This window comes from Cyclospora cayetanensis, unplaced genomic scaffold, assembly GCF_002999335.1.
Source record: "Cyclospora cayetanensis isolate NF1_C8 unplaced genomic scaffold, CcayRef3 CcayRef3_contig_276, whole genome shotgun sequence".
NCBI classification, from domain to species: Eukaryota; Apicomplexa; class Conoidasida; order Eucoccidiorida; family Eimeriidae; genus Cyclospora; species Cyclospora cayetanensis.
Window position 1 is genome coordinate 1 of NW_020312232.1, and position 22,279 is coordinate 22,279.

The following is a 22,279-nucleotide window of genomic DNA, read 5'->3' on the forward strand; positions in this document are numbered from 1 at the left end:
TCAGTGGTAACCTCCTCCGTGGTTGCTTCTTCGGTAGAGGCTGGCTCAGTGGTAACCTCCTCCGTGGTTGCTTCCTCGGTAGAGGCTGGCTCAGTGGTAACCTCCTCCGTGGTTGCTTCCTCGGTAGAGGCTGGCTCAGTAGGTGGTGCCTGTGTGGGATCGTGATGCGGCGTAGAAGGTTCTGTCACTATTGGCTCCGTAACCGGCGCTGGCGTCGTTGTGGATGTAGAACAGGCGCTGCAGCAGAATGCCATGTAGCCTTTCCGGCAGAGAAATCCCCGAAGAGCTGCTTCGAGTTCTTCTTTTGGCATTTCATTATTTTCGTCGAGGAATTCTTTTATATCCTCAAGGAGGCCTGGGCTCTCGCGGATGACCGGAAAGCGAGCATCTAGGCCTGGGAAAATCGCAAGGATCTGCTCCAAATCGATTTCCTTCTGGGACTCGTGTGCACTTGTTGCCATGGAATGCCAGTTTTGTGGTATGAGGAGAGCGACGACTGAAAGCGCAAAACGTATCACATGCACACGAGCATTATTTCAACGGATTCGTTGTGGCGCGCAATATAAAAGGTAATGTGACTTTCCTTACCCAGGAAAATCGAAGCCGAGCTTAGACGAAATGCAGACAACACCGCCATTTTGTTTTGAGAGAAGGAGGGCTAATGAAGCTCAGGAAATGCACAACGTTGCACGGTCGTGACCTGGGGATGGCCTATGACGGAGAAAGGATTTCTCCGTATTACCAGTAACCAGTCTGGGGAAGAAACGCCAGAGCCAAGATATTTGGCTGATCTACCACTTTTGCATGAATACCCAACGTGTATGGAAGTGACAGTGACACAAACCCTGAATAAATGTGCAGTGGATGGTCACCGCCCGGGTGGGAGGGGTGGCGCCAATGGACCGCTGATGGACTAGCGCTGCGCAGATGAAGGGGGAACTGACACCCGGATACCTAAGTGACACCTGACAAACAAAAATGCCAAATAAGGTTGCTTCCTCGTACATTCTACCTAATCGCACCAGTATCTCGACTCCATGACACCCGGAAGTGTCGGATCCAAAGTACAAAGGTACGAATAACGGCTAAAACTTTGAGATCTCTTCTGTGTCTCCTGGAGAAAAACATCAGGAAGCTCGCTGAAATGATGGAATTTCAAGAAACCAGGGGATTTAAATATTTTCATTCAATATGGATTTTGGTATCCCCGAGATATGCGATCTTCCATCAGTGTGTAACGCATCTCAGAGTCACATGGCAACCCGAACCTTACTGGCTTTGAAAAGTCTACGATATATTATGCCGATACTGTAAATTTGTGAGTATTATATTTAATTTTAAACCTCAATTTCATTTGATGGGTTCCCTTCGAAATTCGTTTGAGCCCACGAGTGTTACTCACCACCACATGAGTAGGAACTAGAGTGTGGTATCGCCAAATCTGCCTATTAAGCAGTTCGTGAGAGAAAAAGTGAAACACACGAATGTTGTAACGGAGATTTTTCGACAGCGACATCTCAGCCAGTCTGATAAAACTCAACCCCCCAAACGTACTCAAAAGATGTCCAAAAGACTGCCGGCACCGAGTTAATAGAAAAACGTGTGGCTAATTTTGGTCATTAACGCGGATTTTGTACACATAAAACTGACATGCTTCCTAAGAAACTTAAAATCCACGGACAGTGACATCCTATAGCCTCCGTGGATAATGCACATTATCAGAGTAACATTGAAATCAGCTGAGTTGAAAAACACGCGAAGGGTTGGAAAAATACAGTGCTACAAGCTCAACACAACACACTAGAAGGTTGGCACAGTTGAATAGTCCAAAACACTATCCTGGATGTACCTCTAAACAGGTACTAAGAGCGTGCGAATTAATCAGAACTGGTTCCGCTCCCTCAATGCCATAGGAAAGTACGCACAAGGAAATCTAGCAGGCCATCCACATCAGCAAATGTCGTCAGATACCCAAGTGATATACGTACGGATCCGACAGCCTTAGCATACGAGCGCGGTCCAAATGCGAGCCCTACAAGCTGCGGAGTTGGACGACTTAACAAGGCACCGGTGGGATCAGAACAGCTTTCTCTTGCACGGGCTGCATCTACAATCTCAGCGCCAGTCAGCCCAAGGTAGTCCTGAGGAAAAGCCAAAAGGAAAGCAGAAAGTGCCTCGCCTGAATCTTTTGCAATTCCAGGATACAATAGGATCTGTGGATTTGGCAAGAAATGTGGGTTTTAGCTACCGACACACCTGGCAGCCTCCGGGGTTGCAGAAGCATCCTGTGCGTAGATGAATACCTGCGGCAGCAGTTTTGGCCTCCACCTGAACAACCGACATCCCTGCACAAGAAGTTACGAGTGGATACGGCGATTGTAATTAAGGCAGGCACGCTCAACCAAATACCGTATAATGATATGGTTCTGCGTGGTAGCGTTTACATACCTCGCTGAATGGAACAAATGAGCCATCAGGCCTGAGTAAGTTGAAGTTAACTATCCCGCCTATATGGTTAGCACGCAAGCAGCAGACCAGGCAAGCACAGCCATCGCTTGCCCACAAGCCATCTTGGACCGGACAGGCTACCTAGCTTCGGTAGCGTAACGTCACGCAATGACCCATACAATATTATGCGCTTAAAACGCGAGCGTGTTGAACCATGAGCATTTAGCACCGTGTCACGAGCAGCAGCCCAAAGCCGGTTGACATTATGCCCCGCACATGGTATCTCTCCATCTTCGGTCATGTATTAACGTAATGCTCTACCTGAGGGGTCCTCTCTGCGCCCCCAATATAGCAAGGCGAAGGGAGCTCCATTACGGTGGCGGAAGGCCTTGAGAGAACGGAAAAGGTGGCGGGTAAGGGCACCTATATGCCGTTCAATTTGCTCCATTCCTATGGCCTGAGGATGAGGGGAGAGTGAGCGTAAACACATGCCAATTACATCCACAGGTGTGGATCATTCACCGATAGCACTAGCGGAGAAGTGCGTCAGGAGGCCTTGTGCCCGGATACTGTAAAGGAGGCTTGCCTGTATGGCTGAAAAGCCGTATGTTATGGCTGCAATCGAAAGAAAGTTGACCGTGCCGTCTTCTAGGCGCGATGACACTTCTTTTTTCAACTTCTGCCACCTTGAATCACAAAGGGAACCCGAGACGCTGCCGCCTCCCCAATATACCTGCAGCAGTTGAATACAGGAGGCCTTTTCAGTCATGAAGCCCGACACAAGCTATAAGAAATATGAGTACCAACACCTGTTCGCTACTTTGGACGTGCACATGCTGTGCCAGGAGGACTTTGGGCAAAGCTGTTCTTCGGACGTCCCTCTCCGTTTTGGTGCAGCCGGTGACAGACCTTCTTGAGCACATCGGCAGTGCTGCGTTTGAGAACTAGGGCTCCTAGACCGGTAGGATGGCCAAAAATTTTGTAGAAGGAAATCGCCAAGAAGTCCGCGGACCGTTCAGGCGTAGTCCCAGAGAGACGGATGGGGGAAGTCGGTGCGGCGGCCGCCGCGTCAAGGAGTACAAGCCATCGGCACTCGTCAGAAAGACCATACCTAGACAAACGCGGAAACAGCGGTCAAGCCAGCTGTAGGTGCGTTCGCGTGGAGGCAGGGGGGCAGAAAGAACGCTAGAGAGGCCCTGCTTCGTGGGAAAGCACGCTTCGGCCACATGGAAAAAGGCCTACACCCATACGAATCCAATATTTGCACCGGGCTTAAGGAAGGACTAAACATGAGTAGAGGCATTACTTGTGAATTTTTTCGATCCATGATGTGGGATAGGAAGTTCCATTGAAGTTGTCTTTAAGGGGGAAGCCAAAGAGGCAATAGGGCAACACCGTCCCGGCGCTCCAGTCGATCACAAGGCCGGCGGCTTCGCGGTCCTTAAGGATCGCCTCTACCTCCCGCTCGGAAAGGGCCTTTACAGACTTAACTCCAGCAGCGTACGCAAATTCTCTGGAGGAAGTAGAGAGGCAAACATACATATGAAGGGGTTGTGGGACCCAGTAGCGGAAGTTGGATCGACGTGCTTGTGAGTCCATTGCCTCGTGGCTCGTAAGAAGCAACGGACAGCAAGTAGACGCTCAGCACAGGGCAACGGCACGAGGCCAAGGGACTCGCGAAAGAAGGAGGGCGGAGCTGCACCTGACACCGAGGACGGAGTTATGATTGATGCGGAGGTAGAAGAAGCTGGATTCGGCGGTAAAAGGAAAGTCTTCTCCCACCAGTTTAATGGCTGCAGTAGCACCTGCAACGGTCTCGCGCACAGACACCTGATAACAAGGCAGCGAGATGGCCTTTGTAAATTTGCAGCATTTGCTGCTTCAGAGGCTACATAGGAGGCTGCTTTAGCGGCGGATTGCGTGCTGCGCTCCGCCTCCTTGGGGGCGTAGAGCAGCGCCCTCGACGCGCCAACATACCGGACGTGAAAACTACGGCGAACTCCTTTTCGGCAGCTCCGAAAAATTTGAGTGTGAGATCCCTTGCCTCGCGCATCCTTTGATCTGATAAGCCATCAGCGCAGCAGCAACACTGCAGCGTGAGGCTCTCACGAAAAGCACTGCCGTGACCGACGGACACGACCGGCTCTCCATCGGTGCAGACCGAATTGCTCCCAGAGTGGGGAAAGACGAAACTCGTGATCTGCTGGAGTGTCAGAGAGGCAAGGACGGCCCTTAAATCATAGAGGCGCGCCAGAGGGTGTGAGGGTAATAGCGACGAACCCGTGAGCTTAGCTGAGGGGTTGCGGGAGTGGGCGTTGCCGAAGACGTGCAACGAAAGGTCTTTGAAGAAGGACAGGATCTGCTGCTCCTGGTAAGGTGCACTGCCTGAGGAATTACAGAGAGGTGAATAAGTTAGAGGGAGCATACTTCGAGTCCAGAAGAGAGCTTTCACAGGGGCGACTGGAGGGAGAGCACCATGGGAGGTGGTAGACGCAATTAAGGAATTAGGGCTTGTCAAGTGTCACAGAGCACGTCAACGAGCAACAGCATCATTCTCGGTCCGCTTCTGTAGTAGGCAGAAGACAACAGAGAATACCGCTCCTCAGGAGCATACTTTCTCCGTGTACTCTATATATAGAGAGATTATAGATTGTATATATATATATATATATCCATAGAGTATATATATATATGTATATATATATATAGACATATCTGTTCTCCTTGTACTACTTCCACTACCTTATCTATGTTTCCCGTGTTTTGTGCATTGGAAATATATGCCTCTGTAGAGCTGGAAGACGAGGGTAACCCAGCTGCCCTGGCTGGCTGCTGGGGCTCCCTTTGGGGCAGGCCGGATCTGTTTGTTGTGTGCTCGCCTGCGTAGTCGACGTAAATATCTCCTCGCAGCCTCTTCAATTCCCTCTCCGCCGTGGCCTCCGCTGCTAACGAATAGAGCTCCCCATACTCTGCAAGAAAATGCTGCCGCCGCTCCTCGTAGGTTGGTGCTCGTCCGCGTCGGCAGGGGCTCTCGAGAACCGCACCCACGGCAACTGTTTCCCTCCGCTGGCGCGTTCCTGCAGACTCACGAATCTCCCGAGTTTCTTTTAGCGTCGCACCAAAGACGGCCTCTACATGCCGCTCGAGTGAGCCAGGAGCCTCACACGTCCCCACTAGGCTTTCGGCTGCTTGGGGGGGAGCGTCCGTGGTCTGGCCTGCTAGTGCCCCCGTCTGCTCCTCCCCATGAGCGTCCGCTAGTGCTCCCTCTGACGCTTTGCCGTGGCTATCGGGGGCTCCTTGGTGCGGCCCCTTGTCCGCAGTGAAGAAGATGCTAGCAGTATAGGAGGAAGGCTGTTCCCAGCTCTGAGAGTCTGTTGTAAGGCATGAAGCGCCGGGAATGGTTTCTTTGGTGCACGCCTCATAAGATTCCTCTGGTGGTAGGGGTTCGGGGATGAAATAGACGCCTTCATGCGACAGGCCAGACACAGAGGGAGGCGGTGGGGGCACTGGCGAGGCCTTGAGCCTCGCGTTCTGCCCCTCTCCACAAGTGCAGAGCTCATCCTCACCGCCCGCTGAAGAGGCACCTGGAGGCGGAGCTGGCGCGGTTCCTGCTGTTACTGCTCCCTCCCATATGGCAAGGCAGGCTACAGCAACAGCAGTCAAAGTGACGAAGTCGGTGACTCGGAGGGCTCTCGAGGCGGTAGTCATGAAGCGCATGGCTGCGTGTCTTCGATGGTTCTTAACTCTTTTAATGGGCTCAAACTGCATATTTTCGGTTGCGCTTCGTTTTCGATAAAGCGAGCTGCAGCGGTCACTAGCTGTGTCTAGTGATCTACGGACTCCCGCCAACTAAAGGGGTTAGGCCACCTGAGAAACAGCTCCGTGAGAGGAATTCTCACCTAATAATGTTGCGACTGCAGTGATGCTCTTCAAAAATTTGGAGATTTCCGCTGTGCCAAGTACAAGCAGCGCACAGCCAGAGCCCCCTGTCCTGCCAAATCAAGCCACTACCGACGCCGCTTGAGGGTCCCCCTACACTGTCGACGACTCTGCGGTTATTTGGGGGGGGCTATTTCTACTTCATGAATTTATGTACCGCTTGGACTTAGTTATTGAAGTGACTTCTTTGTCCCATGCGGAAAGAAGCCCCCAACACCTCCTTACTCAACGGGGGACAGCGGCTTTTTCTTGTGGGCAGCGCATACTGCTCGGCCGCAAATGGAGCTTCCCGGCGGATAATCGTAGCATCCAATTTATATATATTGTAAGGTCGTGAATGCTCCTTGGCCACAATGGAGGCAGAATGGATCCCGGATGCTAATTCGTCGCCCCCCGCTTCGCCGCAAGCGGCAGATCTGAGGGCCGTGGAAAGCGGTGCTCCCGACACGAGCTGCAGCAACAGCGGCAGTGGCAGCAGTACTCAAGACAGCGTCCCTGTTCATGGCAGCTGCTCTTCAGATTCAGCCCCCAGCAACGGTGAAGGAGCAGAGCGCAGCCATGCAACAGGCAAGATAAACCGTGTGAGCAGGGGCAAAACCACCGGCACCTGCGGCGATACCTGTCCAGGCTGGCATTGTGTGGATCGGGGCTTCTTTAGCGTCTACTTGCTGCAGTCCTGCTCCTCTCCACATCACTTTTATATCGGCTGCACCACCAACCCAATTCGCCGTCTCAGGCAGCACAACGGGACGCTGCAACAAGGCGCGAGACGCACCAGCTCGTGAGCCTCCTGTTGCGTCTCCTGCCTCAGCTGCTGCGGTTTCACTTCTAGAGAGTTCCTACGTTTTGGGCAACTGCAGCCTTCAAATGGAGTGTCGCCGTAATGTGCGTGCGTGGATGTGTCTGCTGTAGGCATCGCCCCTGGCGTCTCTGCCTCGTGATCTATGGATTTCCCACCCTCATCGCTGCTCTGCAATTCGAGTTTCGATGGCAGCAGGCTCTTGTTCCCGCAGCTGCTCTTCGTTCCCTCTGCTGCCGCGGGGGCACTGGAGCCGCCTGCAGCTGCAGTGGCTGCAGTAGCTGTGCCGCTAAGCGCAAACAGCTTAGAAAGCAGCAGTACCGGCAGGGGCAGAAAAGACGAGTTGGTGCTTCTCTAGGAAAAGGAGAGGGGGCATCAGCAGCCGCTGCCACCGCTGCAGCGGCGGAATGGGAGCTGCTGGAGCTGCAAACGGCGGCAGCGGATGACTCTCGCTGTTGCCGCGTGCCCTTCGTACTCACACGAAGGCGCAGCAAAACGCCCCAGCAGAGACTCGAGGCCGAGGTACAACAGGCCTTACTGCTGCTGCATGGTGCTCCCTTTTGCCGCCTGCCCCTGCACGTCCATTCCTGCGAAGCAGACGTCACTGAGGTGCTGCAAGACTTGCTGCTGTTTCCATGCTGCGGTGGAGGCGCACGGAAGCGATTTGGCACTGGCAGCAGCAGCAGCAGCGGCAGGGCTTCCACGCGGCTGCCTCGGCAAGTAACTGTCAGCCATGGCCACGTTGCGTCTATCAGCCTGCAAATCCCTGAGATTCGCGTCGGGGATCTAGGGGGGTCAGGCATTACCAAGAGTAGCGGCTGCAGCTGCTGCTTCGGAGACGCTCAGTCGCCTGGCCTTCAAATCTGCAGCCGCCTTCGAACTCCCGCAAAAAAAGGAGCCGATACGATTCAGAAAGCGGGAAAACTAAAGGAAGCTTCTAGCGACGCAGCACCCTCTGCTGCCCTGCCGAATCCTGCAGGTAATTCGGGGTGCGCCTTCTGCATGCATTCTTTCAAGCCCAGAGAACGTGCGCTGATATGTCCGCTGTGTGGATCCTATGTGCACGTGGCATGCGCGGGGCGTTTCGCGCTGGAGCGGGAGGCAGCAGCTGCAAGGGAGCAGCGGCGATGGCGTTCAACAACTTCGACAGCAAGAGGAGCACGCCCATCCTCATCGAGTGCTGGTCTTGCAGAAGACAACGCCGATGAAGACTACCGCTTGGTACCTGAGAAGTGGTGGTGCTGCTGCTGCCCTCGAAGTGTTTATTGGGGCTTTATGCTTAACCATCTCTTTGAACGCTGCAGCAGCAGCTGCTGCTCTGTGAACGAATTCTCAGCGCCGCCAGCAGTAGCAGCTGGTGCTGCTAGCGCGTCCGATGTGTCTTGTGAGCAACCCGTGAACGGCGATGCCTCCAAGAGTCATTCGGCGGGTAGCAATGAAGACACGGCTACTAAAGCTATTGATAGTGCAGAGGGATGGCCCGCTGTAGCAAATATCACACCCGAGGCCTCTCCGTGCACCCCTCGCGTTCCGGGAAAGCGCAAGGCAGCTCCTGCTGAAAGTACTCATCCCTTGGGTGCTGAGTATGGCATGGCTGCAGCACCCGATGCAATGGACTCTCCAGTTTTGCACTGCATCGCAGGGAGCGGTGGGAGCTCGCCAGAGCACCCGCAAGACGCATATGGCTTTTCGCGTGGTGTGCGATTGGCGGAAACCCACACAAGCGGAAGCAGTAGAGGCGGGAGCAAGGTAAATCTGTTGCAAGTGCCCCCTCTGTTGGAGCGGCTACGCCTGCTGGGTGCTGGTGGCGCTTCCAAGCGTGTCGTGCCTCCTAGAGGTTCTCCATAGCCTCTGCAGCGGTGGCGTTCGGGGTGTGCCGCTGCGAAGAGCGGCCTCACCCCTTGAGCGCTTCGGAGCATTTGAGGCCACACCAGATCTCTTGTTGGTGCATTTTGCTGCGGAAAGCGACCAGCAAGGGGTTAGCCATCGGCTTACAGCTGCAAAAGTAGCTTAGTCTACCGGCTGTAAGGCGGCGGCACCTGCGCAGTGTGGCCCTAGGTGGTGGTGGGCATAAAGGGGGCGCATACTGAAGACAAGAGGGGGCATGGACGCCTGCGCACTAGTTTTTGAGAAACGATTGCTCTTAGCGGTCAGCCTGCCTTTCAAAACTAGAGTGAAAGAAATCCTTTATTCTAACGGTAACGCTTAGTGACCGCTGCTACGGTTCTTAGGGTTGAAGAGAGGAGGGGGTGTTGGTGCCGATACGGCTCTGTTGCGGCCACCCCAGATACAGCTACTTAGTCACGCCGCTGTTCGTGCTGCTGCTCCTGCCGCTGATTGGCTTGGACTACCTCGACTCAAGATGTCTAGACACACCCTAAGAAAATTAGCTCGTTTCGGGGAGGCTACCCGTGACTGGGGAACCAACGTTGGCGGGAGCTGGCTGGAGTGGGTTTGCTCCAGCAGGTGCCACTGCAGTTGCCCCTGCAGTAAGTTCTGCGTGCAGCGGCACCTGGAGCAGAGGGATACATAAGCGGCTGGAGCAGGCTGGCCTCCAGCTGTTCTTGCTGCCGCTGTAGCCTTGCAAGGTGAACGTCTTGGTGCATTGCATGCAGCTCGGCGGGATGTTGTGTTGTTTTGGAAACAGCCGCTGGCCAGCAGCCGGAGACGGGACTGTCGCTGCTAATAGCTTCTCCTAGACGCGCTCGGGCAGCTCGTTCTGGAGTGGAATGTATCCCCTTCAACAGTTGTTGTAGCTGCTGCTGCAGCTCGCAAGGGAGCCCCTTCATGGCGCGACCATGCTGCAGCTGCCTCTGCTGCTGCGCGGTGTAGAAAGCTCGCCGCAGCTGCCCGTCGAGAATCTGTCTAAATGCTTGAGTGCCTTCCTGTTGTACTGGTCTCCGCTTTTGTTGCGCACTGCCTGCCCTTCTCCTGTCGGCCTCCAATGCCTTAGCAGAGCTTGAACAGAAGAGCAGCAGCGTCTTGGGGTTGCTAGGCGCCTGGGGAAATGCGCATGCGCCAGAGCAACAGCTTGTTGGCGCTGGCTGCTGGCCCTCTCGAACACAAAACAGGGAGGTGTCCTTCGTTAGCCTTCTCGCTCTGTGTGCCTGGAGCAGACGCTGTTGCACAGAGCCGCTGCTACTTCGTTGCTGCAGCAGCAGAAAGGGTGAGGCCCATTTTGTTATGCAGCTACTCCCCATGCGCTCTTCCTTCTCCTGCTGTTGCTGCAGCTGCTGCAGTGTGATGTACGTCCACTGCTGCTCGCTTTCCCGCAGCTGCTGCGCGCAACAGCACTGCAGCGCGCGCGCTGCAGCGGCTGTGCTATCGATGAGTTGAGGCAAGAGAAGCGCAAGGGAAACGCTCCCGCAATCGGAGCAGCGACCTGGTAACCCTTGTTGTATCCCATTCCTGTCGTGGAAGCTCACGTCCATGGAACCCTGAGGTTCCGCCGTGTCTGGCACACCACGATGCAAAGGCGCGGCAGCTCCTTCAGATGCAAAATCACGTAGAGGCTCATCCTTCGCCCCTGCGGTCGGTGCTGCTGCCATTGCAGTGCCCGTTGGATTCCAGGAGAGAGAGATCATCCTACGGCAGGCACCCCCGTCAGGTGTGGTGGGAGCTGCTGTTGCTTCAGTTGCTTGCCTAAGCCATGGGGCGTAAGTGAACACCTCAAAGAGGCGTGTCTCATCTCTCCAAAAGCCTTCCTTCCCGCCAAGTTCAGAAGAGGTGCTGCTGCACAGGCAGCCGCCGCAGCTGCAGCCCACGGCTGTGCCCGCACCTCGAGACGGCAAGAAGTCAACTACCCACGATGGTCCGAAGTGAAGCAAGAATGCTTCTGTGGCTCTCGCGGCTGCTGCAGAAGCCGAGTTTCTCGCACACTGGCAACGGCAACAGCCAGCCAGCACCGCGCCTGGCGCTGCTGGCGCCGCAGCCCCTCCACCCGTCCGTTCAAGTGCGTGCCTTACTGCTGCATCATCTGGAGAGGCAACCCAGAAAGGTGTGCAGCACGTGCAGCAATGGTTCGCGCTGATGGCGGCTCTCATCCCATTGAAAAAGCGCTGCAGCGGCAGCACCCACCAGTCCTTCGGGCAAAAAGACGGCTCCAAGAAGCTGCGAAACCACCGCATATCAGGCAATGCAAGCACCAAAAACCCGTGGCGGCACCGCAACTAAAGCATCAGGCTCCAAATGAGCGGACTGCAACGCTGCCACAAGCGCCAGACGGCTACAAAGCAACACTCTCGAGCGCGCAACAACAACTCGCTCCTCTTCCTGGCTATCTGACTATAGGCATCTGTGTGGATGCTTGTCGTGCCACTCCAGTTGTGGCGGCGAGCCCTCAAAAGCCAACAGGGCCCAAACGCACTACAGCTGCATGCATGGCCGCACTTATGGTGAATGTAGACGTCATAGCCATCTTCAAGCCGCCAAATGGGCGGCTGGTGCTGGGCCGCCTTAAGCGGGGCGTAAAGACCGAACCAAATATTGAGCGCTTGCTGCTTTCGACCATCTTCAAGCACGTTGGTATATCTGCAGCAAAGGCAGGCATACACTGACAGACGCCTCCTCTGAGCGCCACGAGCAAGTCTGCACCCCTTGGCAGCCAAGGCTGGCGAGCTAAATCTTGGCCACTCGCGCTGCAAAAAAGCGCAGGGATCGAATCCCCCTTCCACACACATCCAATGCATCCCCTGAAGCACGTCTCTTCTGTAAAGCAGCACCAGTCGTGCCGCGCCCGCATTATAGGGCCTACGTAGCCGTTGCCTTGCGCCTCCTGCAGCATCTCCTGCGGCAGACGCTAAGCCATCGCCGCAGCCGACCTCACCTGCGTTGCAGAGAAGTTGAGAGGCCAGGAAGGAGAGGCAAAAGGGCGACCGTCCCTCGCTTTTCCCCAATCCACTTGGCGGCAAGAGCTGAGGGCACTCCTTGAAGGGCAGCCAGCAAACCCTGAGCTAGACTGCTGCTGTTGCTGCTGTGGGAACCCTCACTTGCAGCATCGTCTGCGAGAAGTGGCTCAACAGCGGGAAGAGGCGACGGCTGTCGGGATGCCGCGCTGCTCCGGCTGCTGGCTGGTCCTTCACTGTTGAGGCGAGAGCTGCTGCCTCCAAAGGTGCTGCCAGCCGTGGCTGGCGCCACTGGCAACTGCGATGCCCACGCCAGCGGTTCCAGTCGCTTCCTGTGCGCGGCGGAACCTATTGAGAGAGAGAGACACACACACATACACAGACACAAGGACACACACGAGGACTGCTCGCCCTGAACTTTAAACCCGTAGTGCCCCTAGTACTCCCCCAAGTGCTACAGCCACATATCCTGAGCTACACTGCTTCAACAGCCATTCGCAACCTGCAACACACAGCCAACGGCAGCTGCCGCAGCAGCAACACTCGCTCACTTACCCCCATACTGCAGGGCAACATCGTCTCCACTGGCGTCTGTGAGAAGGGCCACAGCGCGAAGCACCTAAAAAACGGCCACACATAGCGATTCTGCAGTGCATCTCGTCCTCGTATTCTTGGCCTCACCCGCACGACTCTTCCTCGCCATTGTCTTTAATACGTTCCCCCCGTTTGCGTAGCCCCCTCCCTCGCTGGGTGCCCATATCCCCTATCCCCTGCCATCGCCTTCAAAACTAAGCACTTTTCTTTGACCGTCTTGGCCTTTTTTTTTGCGGACGAGTGGTGCCCTCCCTTCCTTTCACCCTTCCTCCTTGCCCCCCCCCCACTTCTCCGCCCACACGCCTCTGCGTCCGCGCCGCACTCCACGGGGCAGGCTCAGACGCAGAGGCAAGTTCCAACAAGTTCCTTATGAAGGGCACTGCATGGTGTGGGGTGGCTGCAGTTCGGTGCTTGCGGTTCGCGGCGTGCCTGCTCATCTAGGGTGTTGTCGATGGAGAAAGCAGCGGGAAGGCGTCTCAAGAAACAAAGCGCAAAAGCCCTGTGGAGGTGAAGCTGCAGCTCATTGGTTCTGTCGAGGGAGTCAAGGCAATTTAAGCGGCACACACCACGCTGCAGCTGCCTTGGGCGCAGGCTCCACAGGCTGCAGCACGCAGAAAGGCACAAGGGCACAGAAGCAAGCAGCAGGTAGTGACTTTTGGCAGCCGCCTTAAGCCTACAACACAAGGCGTAACTCCCCTCCCCCTTTTGCTGCTCAAAGGCCCTTGGGCAAGCTGCGAGGCGGACTCGTTGGAGGCAAAGAACTGCAAGTCGTTGAGCGTCTCCGCCGCTAGTGCCTCCACGCGTTTCGAGGCCCCCCTTGGATTCACGCGTCTCGCAGCCTCCACGTCTACAGCAGCAAACCGCAGCTGCACTGAGGGAGGCAGCTCCTGCGTGCATACGCAATGCAGAACACCAGCAGAGACGCACAGCCACGTCGCTGACGGACAGAGGACCGCACTAGAGCCTGTCACCAACGCCCCAAGAGATATATATAACCCCCTTCAGCGTCATGCGAGGAGGCTTCGCAGAGCACTGCTGCCGACTGGAAGAAGGAAGAGGCCCGATCGGCTGCGGCTGAAAGGGTTCCAAAGAGGTGAAAACACGAGTGTTCCCCTGTTGCATCTGCTTGCCGTTGCGCCAGTGGCCTTACTGCATTGAGAACGTCGACAGCCCTGCGATACTCTTCCCCCAGATGCGCCTCCTGCTCCGCAATTGTTGCTGTTGCCGCAGCTTCTTCGCTGTACCAGTCATCTAAGGAGGCTACTGGGACGGCAGGGGAGCTTTCTGCAGCAGCTGCTGCTGCTCCGGCTGCACGCCCTCCCGGCTGCTGCTGAGTCTGCCACTGCTGCACCTGCGGGTGTTCTGCCCCCCTGAGCGACGCACTTGCAGCGCCGGCCCGCGGCGAAGTCTGGGAAGCGGCTGCAGCAACGCTTTTCCGCGGACTGCTGCGCAGCAGGTTCACGAGGAGCAGCGGGGAGCCGTATCGCTGCAGCAAACTCGCCATGTGCCTCCGAATGGCACTCCAATTCACGTCCGTCTGAAGGCCCGACAGAGGTCAAACCACAAAAACCGTCTGCAGCCGTAGGGACGAGGGAAGGGCGGAAAGAGGAGATTGACAGGAAGCATCCGCTTTCCTCCCTCCCCGTCGCTCGCCGGGCAGTTAGCGCGCTGAGCAGCTATCGCAGCAGAGGCGCGTGGCGGGGCACCAGAAGCAGAGACACCTGACACTGCAGCGTCTGGCACGTGACTCTTACAATTCTCCGGCGGATGCGAGGGCGAGAGGGGATGACAGCCGTGTCCTGGCACCATAGCACTGGAGCGCTGCCGCGAGAAACAACGTGGGAGGCAATGGCACACTCGAAGCCACCCCCGCCGTGCAGCAGCACCTGCCTCCACAGTCCGTCAGGAAGAGCTGCTGTTTCTTCCGGCGCAAGTGCTACAGCTTGTGCTGCCGTCAACGTGGCTGCGCGGGAGGGCATAGTCGCCTGGCATGCGAACTCGACCTCGACTTCGTTTGCCGCATCCCCTGCATCGTTGAGACCCCTCTTACGGTACCTGCGGAAACGCGGTTCAACAACAGCGGCCAGCGGCACACACGTCGTGGAGACACGCCACGGAGCTTATTGGGCAGGCGGCGAAACAGCGTGCAAAAAGGCACTCCCAAGAAGAAACTTACAGCCACAGTCCAGCAGGGCCGCAAGAGCAGCACAGCTGCAGCCACGCGGCAACACAACGCACCTGGGGCCGGCGAACGCAGCTGACCGCCTACAAATCGTAAGAAGCTGCAAATGGACTCCCTGCGTAGGCAGCACTTGTTGCTGCACTGAGCCGTGCAGTATGAGCAGAAAAAAACCCTCAGATATCAACTCCTCGGCGTGCTGCTGAAAGAGCAACGACAACAACTCACGATTCCACAAAAAACGGCACTCTTCACGATGCAGAGGCGTCCACCTCCAGCGGCTGCTGCCGTGCGGCTGCTCTTGCTGCGCTTGGTGCGACTGGCGCCGTCTGCAGCTGCATCCGTCTGGCTGCAGCTCGCAGCTCAAAAACTGCCCATGGAATTCTACAACAGTGGCCGCCGCTGCCGCCGCTGAGCTGTCTGGTGCCTGGGCCCCTGCCGCAGCAGTCTGTGCAGCAGCAGCCGCACGCGCGGCTGCCCTTCTGGCAGCGAGCTGCTGCAAGGACAGGTTGATGCACAGGGTTCGGCAGAAGTAAAACCATCGATCTGCTCGATAGGCCAGCACTGCCGCTCTGTATTTAGCGTCCTCTGCTGCTGCTGCCGCTGCTGCTGCACCTGACGGGAAGGAAACGTCTGCGAGGGCTGCGGACAGAGCCTGCACCTGTTGCTCATACACACGGTCTTGCGCTCGATGCCGCGGCTCGTGCTCGCCTGATGCGTGGCACAAGTGATGCAACAAGCTCAGAGTAGGAGGGAGAGAGCAGCAATACGGGGCGGCTTCCTGCGCTGTGTCGACAACAAAGAAAAGGGGCAGCAGCGTTATGTCTTCCAGGGACCAGACCGTATGATGAAGGAGTAATCGTGCAGCCTGCACGCGGGCATACACATACACGCACACATACACATACACACAAATACATACGTACATACACACACATGCACGCACACATATACATACGTACATACACATACACACACACACATATACATACGTACATCCACATACATGCACGCACGCATGTTGGCGCCACCTGCGGTTTTTTGCAGCAAGGCAATACGTTTCTGCGATGGGTTTGCTGCACGGTCTGCTGGCCGCGTTTCTGCAGGGACTGCTGGTGGAGATACTGTGGCTGCGCTTTTAGGGTAGCAACAAGCGCCTGCGATAGTGCCTTGGCAGCGAGAGTGACACGTGCTAACGGCGCGAAGGCTATAGCTAGTGCGCCTGATGCAGTACCGGTCTCGCGCCAATGCCTACGACGAGGTGGAAGCCGCATAGGAGTTGTAAAAATCCGATAAGGCCGGCAGCACGTAACCGTTGCTCGGGCTCTTCCTGTAGCCACTGCAGCGCTGCAGATAGAACAGACAATCTGTGCCTACAAGAGCCTTAGGAGGAGGCCTCTTAGGCGTCGCTAGACGCAGGAAGCAGCGGCAGAAGGTCAAGCTAAGCCCACAATAATTTGCGTGTACGGCCTACTGACTTTGTCTAAGACAGCGATCCGCTTCCGGTGTAGACATCAGTTTCTCTCCGATGCGCTCCCACGTCGGTGGACGGCTAAAGCAATATTGGTGCAGATGCTGCTGCTGCAAGCGGCGGGTGCACTGCTGTTGTAAGTGCTGTCGCTGGTACAGTGCTGGTTGCTTGTGTATAAGCAGCAAGGAGTGCAGCCGCTTCCAGCCCTTCCCGTCTCTTTCTAGGATTGAATCGTGCATTTCATCGAGTGGATCCTCAGGGCTCCTCACGAGCCTGTCCGTGCTCCCTACAACGAGGACATAGCGACGCCCAATCAACAAGGTGCAAGACGCTAATGGCGGTTCTACGCGTGCGTTGGCATGCGCAGTAGCCGCTTCGAAGTAGCGCTCTTCTCCCCGTCGACCAGCTGTCTCTGTCGCTTGTGGTGTGTTTGCTCCTTGTGCCGCTCTGCGTGCAGCGGGAGGCAATGGGTGTGCTGAAGCACCTTGGCCTTGCATCGCCTGCCGCAGCGGTGCACCCGAGGAGCGGTCTCTATCCGCCATTTTTGTGCAGTGTTGAACAGCAGAAACAGAAGCAGTAGTTGCAGTGTCAGTAGAGACTAGGAGTTGGTGCAACCTAAAAAATGCAGCGATGCCACTTTCGAGGTGACTGCGCCACTACTTCCCTGGGATCTCTCCCTGTCCTTCCCCCCCGTGTGCAGAGGGGGGCTGCTCCCCCGAAAAAGTGGCTAAGGCCTTATCATCTGATATATTGGGCGAACGGAGAGGAAGAAAGATGTGAACAAGACTCTGCCTTTCGCAACGAAGGTGCTAACCGGTACTGGGGGGGCCCACGTGGGGGCCCCCTAGTAGTCCCAGTGCTATGTGGCTCGAGGCAATGAAACTCCCCGAGAGAGGGCGTGGCTCACACAAGACATGATCCATAGAAAGCTGCATATTTTGAGTCAATCGATATAATTAAGGAGGGGAGCGCTTTCCTGCCAAGTTCTATTGCAGCAACGAGCGGCGGCTAGGTTCGAAACTCGATGCCGCCACTGCACTGTGGCCTGAGATCTAGCTTCTGCCTCCATGGAGGAAACTTCTGCATATGCGCCCTTTTTACACATGAGCGCCGACCTTTGCGGTGAACAATGGGGTTTGAAGCGGTTTCTGAGGCAGCAACCACAGCAGGAGGCGTAGCCTGCATAGCCTCCTAGCAGCAGCTGCGCCGACCGAGATTCAATGTGTTGCGCGTTGGGTCGCGCGTCTGTCTCTTTTTCCTTGGGCAACCATTGCCGATTTCTGCGTATTTATCTTTGCTCAAAAATACACTCTGTCTGTCTGCCTCGCAGTGAGCACACTACGCAGTGCAGGCTGTAGGTGATGCCATCGTCCTGTACTCGCGCTGGTGCTGCTGCTGCTGGTGCTGCTGCTGCTGCGCCAGCCAGCAGCAGCAGCACAGGGCCCTTTAGGGGTATCGTTCTGAACCTTGAGACCCATTGGCTTTCGTGTTATCTCGATTTGCTTTAGGCGGATTACCTGCTCCAGGAATAGGGTCCGTAACCCGCCCCTCGCACTTCCCGCTGGCTGCCGAGCAGCAGCAGCAGCAACGCCATCATCTGCAGCTGCAAATGGGCCTTGCGGAGGAGGAGCAGCAGCATTAGCGGCGGCGAAAGTGTTATACTGTCTTACCTTGTATATTTGGCCCTAAGTAGCGCCAGCACAGGCGTCCGCCTGCTGCATCGCGGCAGCAACAGCGTCAGCAACAGCCAACCACGGGCAAGAAGCCCCCTTCCCCCCTTCCTCCCATTTTCGGTATGTCTGTCTCATGAACTCCCAAGTCTCAGCCGTAGTAGTAGGGGCTCTGCCCCGATAGCTGCGCTACACCGTGGGCAGCAGCAGTGGCGACCGCTGCCGCTCAAGAGCGGCACCACTTGCCTCCCGCTGCTCTGCTTGTTGTAGCCGCCGGTAGGCTCCAGGATAAGGTGTCCAGACACCTCACCAGCGAATCAGCATCGCCGCAAGGGTTTGCTGGCAGGGGCTTGGGGGCCTTTTGCCACTGACCTCGCTCGTGTGCTCAAGCCTCTCTGGTAGAGGGAACACTCCTGCAGCAGCAGCAGCTACTGCGGGGGCGGCAGCAGCACATTCTGAGCATTGAGGCGTTGCGGCTGCGCATTTTCATATTGGCAGTAACGCAGCGCGAAAGGTGTCCTTTGCCTCCTCCCCACCCCCAAAAAGCGCTGCCTCGGCTGCTGCTGCTGCCCCGGCTGCAGCTGCTGCTGCCGTTGATCCTTTCCTGACGATGGGAAGGCAGTCCTCAGGATCGAGATCGAGCAGCAGCAAGCATCGTGCTGCTGCTGCTGCTGCTGCTGCGTCTGCAGCACACCTCGACCCCGCCACCCTCACCTCGGGGCTGACAGCGGCTTCAGGGCAGCAGCAGCAGCAGCGTGTTCAGTCAGCAGCTGCCTCTGGTGCTACAGGGGTGCCCGTAGGTAGCAGCGAAACGGGAACTCTCAGTACAGTGCAACGAGGCAGTGCTACACAACCTACAGAGACAGGCTCCACCGAGCAGCAGCAACAGCAGCAGCAGTCGGGAAGCAGCCTGCTGAATGGCGTGAAGGCGCACGATAGCACACAGGCCTCGCAGCTTTCAGAGGAAGCTTCTCCAACATCGTCTTTGGCAGCTGCCACAGCCAAACACCGCGAGGCAGCAAGTGAAACAACAGCGGCAACAAATTCCTCAGTTTCCTCCGCCCCCCTCGTCTCTCCGATTGAAGATCCTGCGAGACTTGGCATTCGGAAGCGCCTGAGCAGCGTTGTGTCGGGGCCGTGCATAGGCGTGAGCCTTTCTTCTTCGTACAGCGGCAGGCCGCAACACCAGCAGCATCAACTCCACGCATCTTCTGCAGTGGGAGAAGTGGATGTTGGAGACTCCTTTACGCTGTTGCACACGGATGCCACTCATACACTCTCGCACTGTGCTGCCGCGGCAGCAACTGCAGCAGTTCTTGGAGCCTCGCAGCCACGAGAGCTCCCCCCCTGTGGGCGGCCTGACTGTCCTCACGCTGCGCACTGCTCGGCAGCAGCTGCTGCATCAGAAGGTTTTGCTGCCGCTGCTTTTTGCACGCCAGCTGCAGAGGCCTTCGCCGACCAAAGTGATGGCGTGGTGCTGCATGAGGAACCTCCTTGTGCCGTGACTTCTCGGCTTTGGGGGCGACCCGCCTGTTGCTGCTGTAGCAGCAGCGCCAGCGCCAAGAGCAGCAGCGCCAAGAACAGCAATAGCAGCAATACGCACAGTGCCAGCAGCGTCGCAGCGCCTCAAAAGCTGTGTGCAGACTGCTGCTGCTGCTGCTGTGGCGACGTTCTGAACGAGCTGTTGAAGCGGTCTTTTTGGGGCGGTACCTGCCCCTCTGAGCGCATGAGGCGGCGCATCGAGTTGCGCGTAGCGGAGGCGAGCAGCAGCACCAACAGCAGCAGCAGCCTGCTGGTTGTCGGCTCTGCTCTCTGGTCTCGCTCTGTTTTATACACTGTCACGGGCACGGCCGAGGGAGTGGGCTCGTTTGCCGTGAGACGCAGACACACGGATTTTCTGTGGCTGCAACAGCAGCTGCAGCAATTGCTACCAGGAGCCTTCGTTCCCCCCTTGCCCAAGCGTCTGGGGCTTGGCAGCAGAGACGACGCAGAGGCAGCGGCAGAGAGAAGACAAGGTCTGTGTATATTTCTCACGCGAATCCTCAACAGGCCTCACCTCGCCAGGTGCGGCCTCGTGAGAGCGTGGCTAGAGGTCTCCCCTTGCAACAGCGGCGAGATTACCGGCGGCAGCAGCTCGGATGGCGCTTTCTCTCTGGAAGCCCTAAAGCAGCGGAGACAACACATGACTGGTCTGCAGCGAATCGAAGAGCAGCTTACAGAGTATCGGCGCGCGTTTGGGGAGGAGCTAGATGCGGTTGCTGCTGGGGTTGCGGACGCGTCTGCGGGGAGTGGGCAGTCAGCGGGAGGATTACCAGCAGGTGCATCCCCCTCAATGTGTTGGCACTCGAGCTCTGCAGCTCTAGCCGCTCCTGCAGATGGTGGCTCTCGTATGGCTGCAAGCAAAAGCTTGGTGACCCATCACTTGCAGTTTCTCCTGGTGCTCCAGCAGCACCTCAGACACATCTGCAAGCTGCAGCAGGAACAGCAGCTGAGCATTGAGGCGCTACAAGCTGCACTTCTGGATCACAAACTGTCAGACCCCCTTGGGCAGCTACATGGCCCCTTGTCACCACAACAGAAACAGCAGGAGGAGCAGCGTAATCGCGGCAGGAGCGGCAGTGCTCATGCAGCTGCAGCAGAGACTGAGCCTCAGCCAATTCCAGAGCAGCAGAAACTGCTGCTGCAGGCTGACACTAGGGGCCTGGAGGCCTTAAGCGGTCCTGTCAGGGCTCATCAGCCGGCGCAACAGCAGCAAGCTCACAAAAACGACGGGGTAGCAGGCATCGCCTTTGCGGCTGACTCCTCTACCGTCCCTCAACAGAAGCAACAGCAGTCGCCGCAACAGCGGCAGCACAGTTTCATGATTTCAGGTGGCGAAGCTCTGCAGGACTTGTCGTCTGCATTTTTTTTCTGTGGTTTGTTGGGGCAGCGACAGTCTCAGGAACAGCACGTGGACCTTTTACTTGCTGCTGTGAACCGAGGGATCGAAGACTGCGAATGCATGCTGCAGGCCTTTACTCATGTGGAGCAGCTTCAGCAGCAACAGCAGCAGCTGGAAGCGGCAACAGCCAAGCTTCAGGTTGAACTAGCTGCTCTGCGGCGCTCCCCACGTGGGTATTGGCTGCAGACACATCTGCGGTGGAAAGATAAAGCAGCTCAGGTGGGCGAGCAGCAGCAGCGCTTGCAGCAGCAAAAGCTGCTGCTGCATCCACTTCAACAGCAGCTGACAACGGCCCAGCAAGTCCTGGTCTGTGTAGAAGCCCCTGCGTGGGCTTCTATGAGGTCGGAGGCCCTAGGGGCCTCTGTCTATGCCTTTCTAACTGCACGACACTCACTTGAGAGGCGGAGTGAGGCTCTGTGGGAGGCCTTCTGCGCCCATGCTGCTCGGTTTCACTGCATGCAGCAACGAATTAATCGGCCCATGCAGCACCAGCAACAAAAACCGGTGCAGCAGCTGCCAGAGCATCTTGGCGGTGTGTAGTTCGGCTCTACGGGACCGTCCCCACACCTTTCCGTAGCGTCACACAGAACCCCCAGACGGCCGCAACAGTACCCGCAGCTACAACAGCAAGCGGTGTATGAGAGCGGCTCACGCAGCACCAGCATGTGGACACGTATACAGGTTTTCTATGGCACTGCAAAGGGAAAGAATAGTCTCGAGGGCTCTACGGTTCAGCCGCAGGTCGGCGTGAGCTCGAGTTGTAGTAGCGGTAGCAGGGGCTGCTGCGGCAGTTACTGCGTGGTAATCTTTGACTAGCGCGCAAATCGCCATGGTGTCGTACCTCCTCTCAAGCGTGCGGAGTTTCCTTCTTAGCTGGTAGCCACACATGTTAGTCGGGAAACAGCGCACCTTTGGGGAGGCGGCTGCAACCCGCACAACAAAGGAGAGGCGTGCACAGTTGCAGCAACATCATAAACATAATGGATGTTTTGGTTAAATATACGGCTTTCAACAGCAGCGCTGCGCACCTGGATACAGACGCTGCTGCAATGGATAGTCTGTTAATAGCAAAGCATTGGTCACTCGTAGCGGCACGAGCAAAGGCAGTAGCCGCAGTACTGCTGCGGCTGCTGGGAGACTGTGGACGCAAGCCGTTTTTCTTCGTCAGGATCTGCTGACTGCGCTGGTCACAGCGTCCTCAGCACCGCGCTAAAGAAGGACAAGGCCTTGCTCTTGGGATCTGCTCTGCCCCAGTCAGAGGCCACCTTCTGTGGCCAGCCGTGGCTCTCTGTCTAATAAGGGTCGAAAGGGCTTCTTGTATGCACCCGCGTACTGCCGGCGCCCTGTTCCGTGGCCAGTCGACCCAGTAGGAAGTACACACTGGGTGGCCTTGA

The 22,279-nt window shown here is 56.7% G+C and overlaps 2 protein-coding genes across 2 annotated transcripts; both read right to left on the bottom strand.

The window, feature by feature from the left end:
• Positions 1–1,901: 1,901 nt before the first annotated feature.
• LOC34622816 (molybdenum cofactor sulfurase) lies at positions 1,902–7,587 on the bottom strand (the record flags this gene model as incomplete). Its single annotated transcript, XM_026338555.1, has 12 exons — positions 1,902–2,141; positions 2,257–2,328; positions 2,449–2,507; positions 2,770–2,905; positions 3,035–3,181; positions 3,358–3,559; positions 3,755–3,961; positions 4,151–4,253; positions 4,426–4,509; positions 4,729–4,833; positions 5,328–5,964; positions 7,561–7,587. Coding segments are annotated over 12 exons (2,019 nt in total), but the record flags the coding sequence as incomplete, so codon positions are not given.
• Positions 7,588–13,165: 5,578 nt separating this feature from the next.
• On the bottom strand, positions 13,166–19,152 carry LOC34622814. The gene is made up of 8 exons (XM_026338556.1): positions 19,037–19,152; positions 16,282–16,889; positions 16,038–16,150; positions 14,863–15,671; positions 14,463–14,679; positions 13,775–14,161; positions 13,353–13,511; positions 13,166–13,225 (listed from the first exon to the last, which is right to left on the bottom strand). The coding sequence occupies exons 1-8, from the start codon at positions 19,150–19,152 to the stop codon at positions 13,166–13,168; spliced, it is 2,469 nt and encodes an 822-aa protein (XP_026194341.1).
• Positions 19,153–22,279: the final 3,127 nt, after the last annotated feature.

Coding starts and splice junctions, on each gene's coding strand:
- LOC34622814 (XM_026338556.1), bottom strand. CDS start 19,152: ATGCGTGGAGTTGATGCTGCTGGTGTTGCGGCCTGCCGCTGTACGAAG. Junction 15,672..16,037: donor TAGGCATTGGCGCGAGACCG/GTACTGCATCAG, acceptor GCCCGCGTGCAG/GCTGCACGATTACTCCTTCA. Junction 13,512..13,774: donor CTGTCGACGTTCTCAATGCA/GTAAGGCCACTG, acceptor GTATGCACGCAG/GAGCTGCCTCCCTCAGTGCA.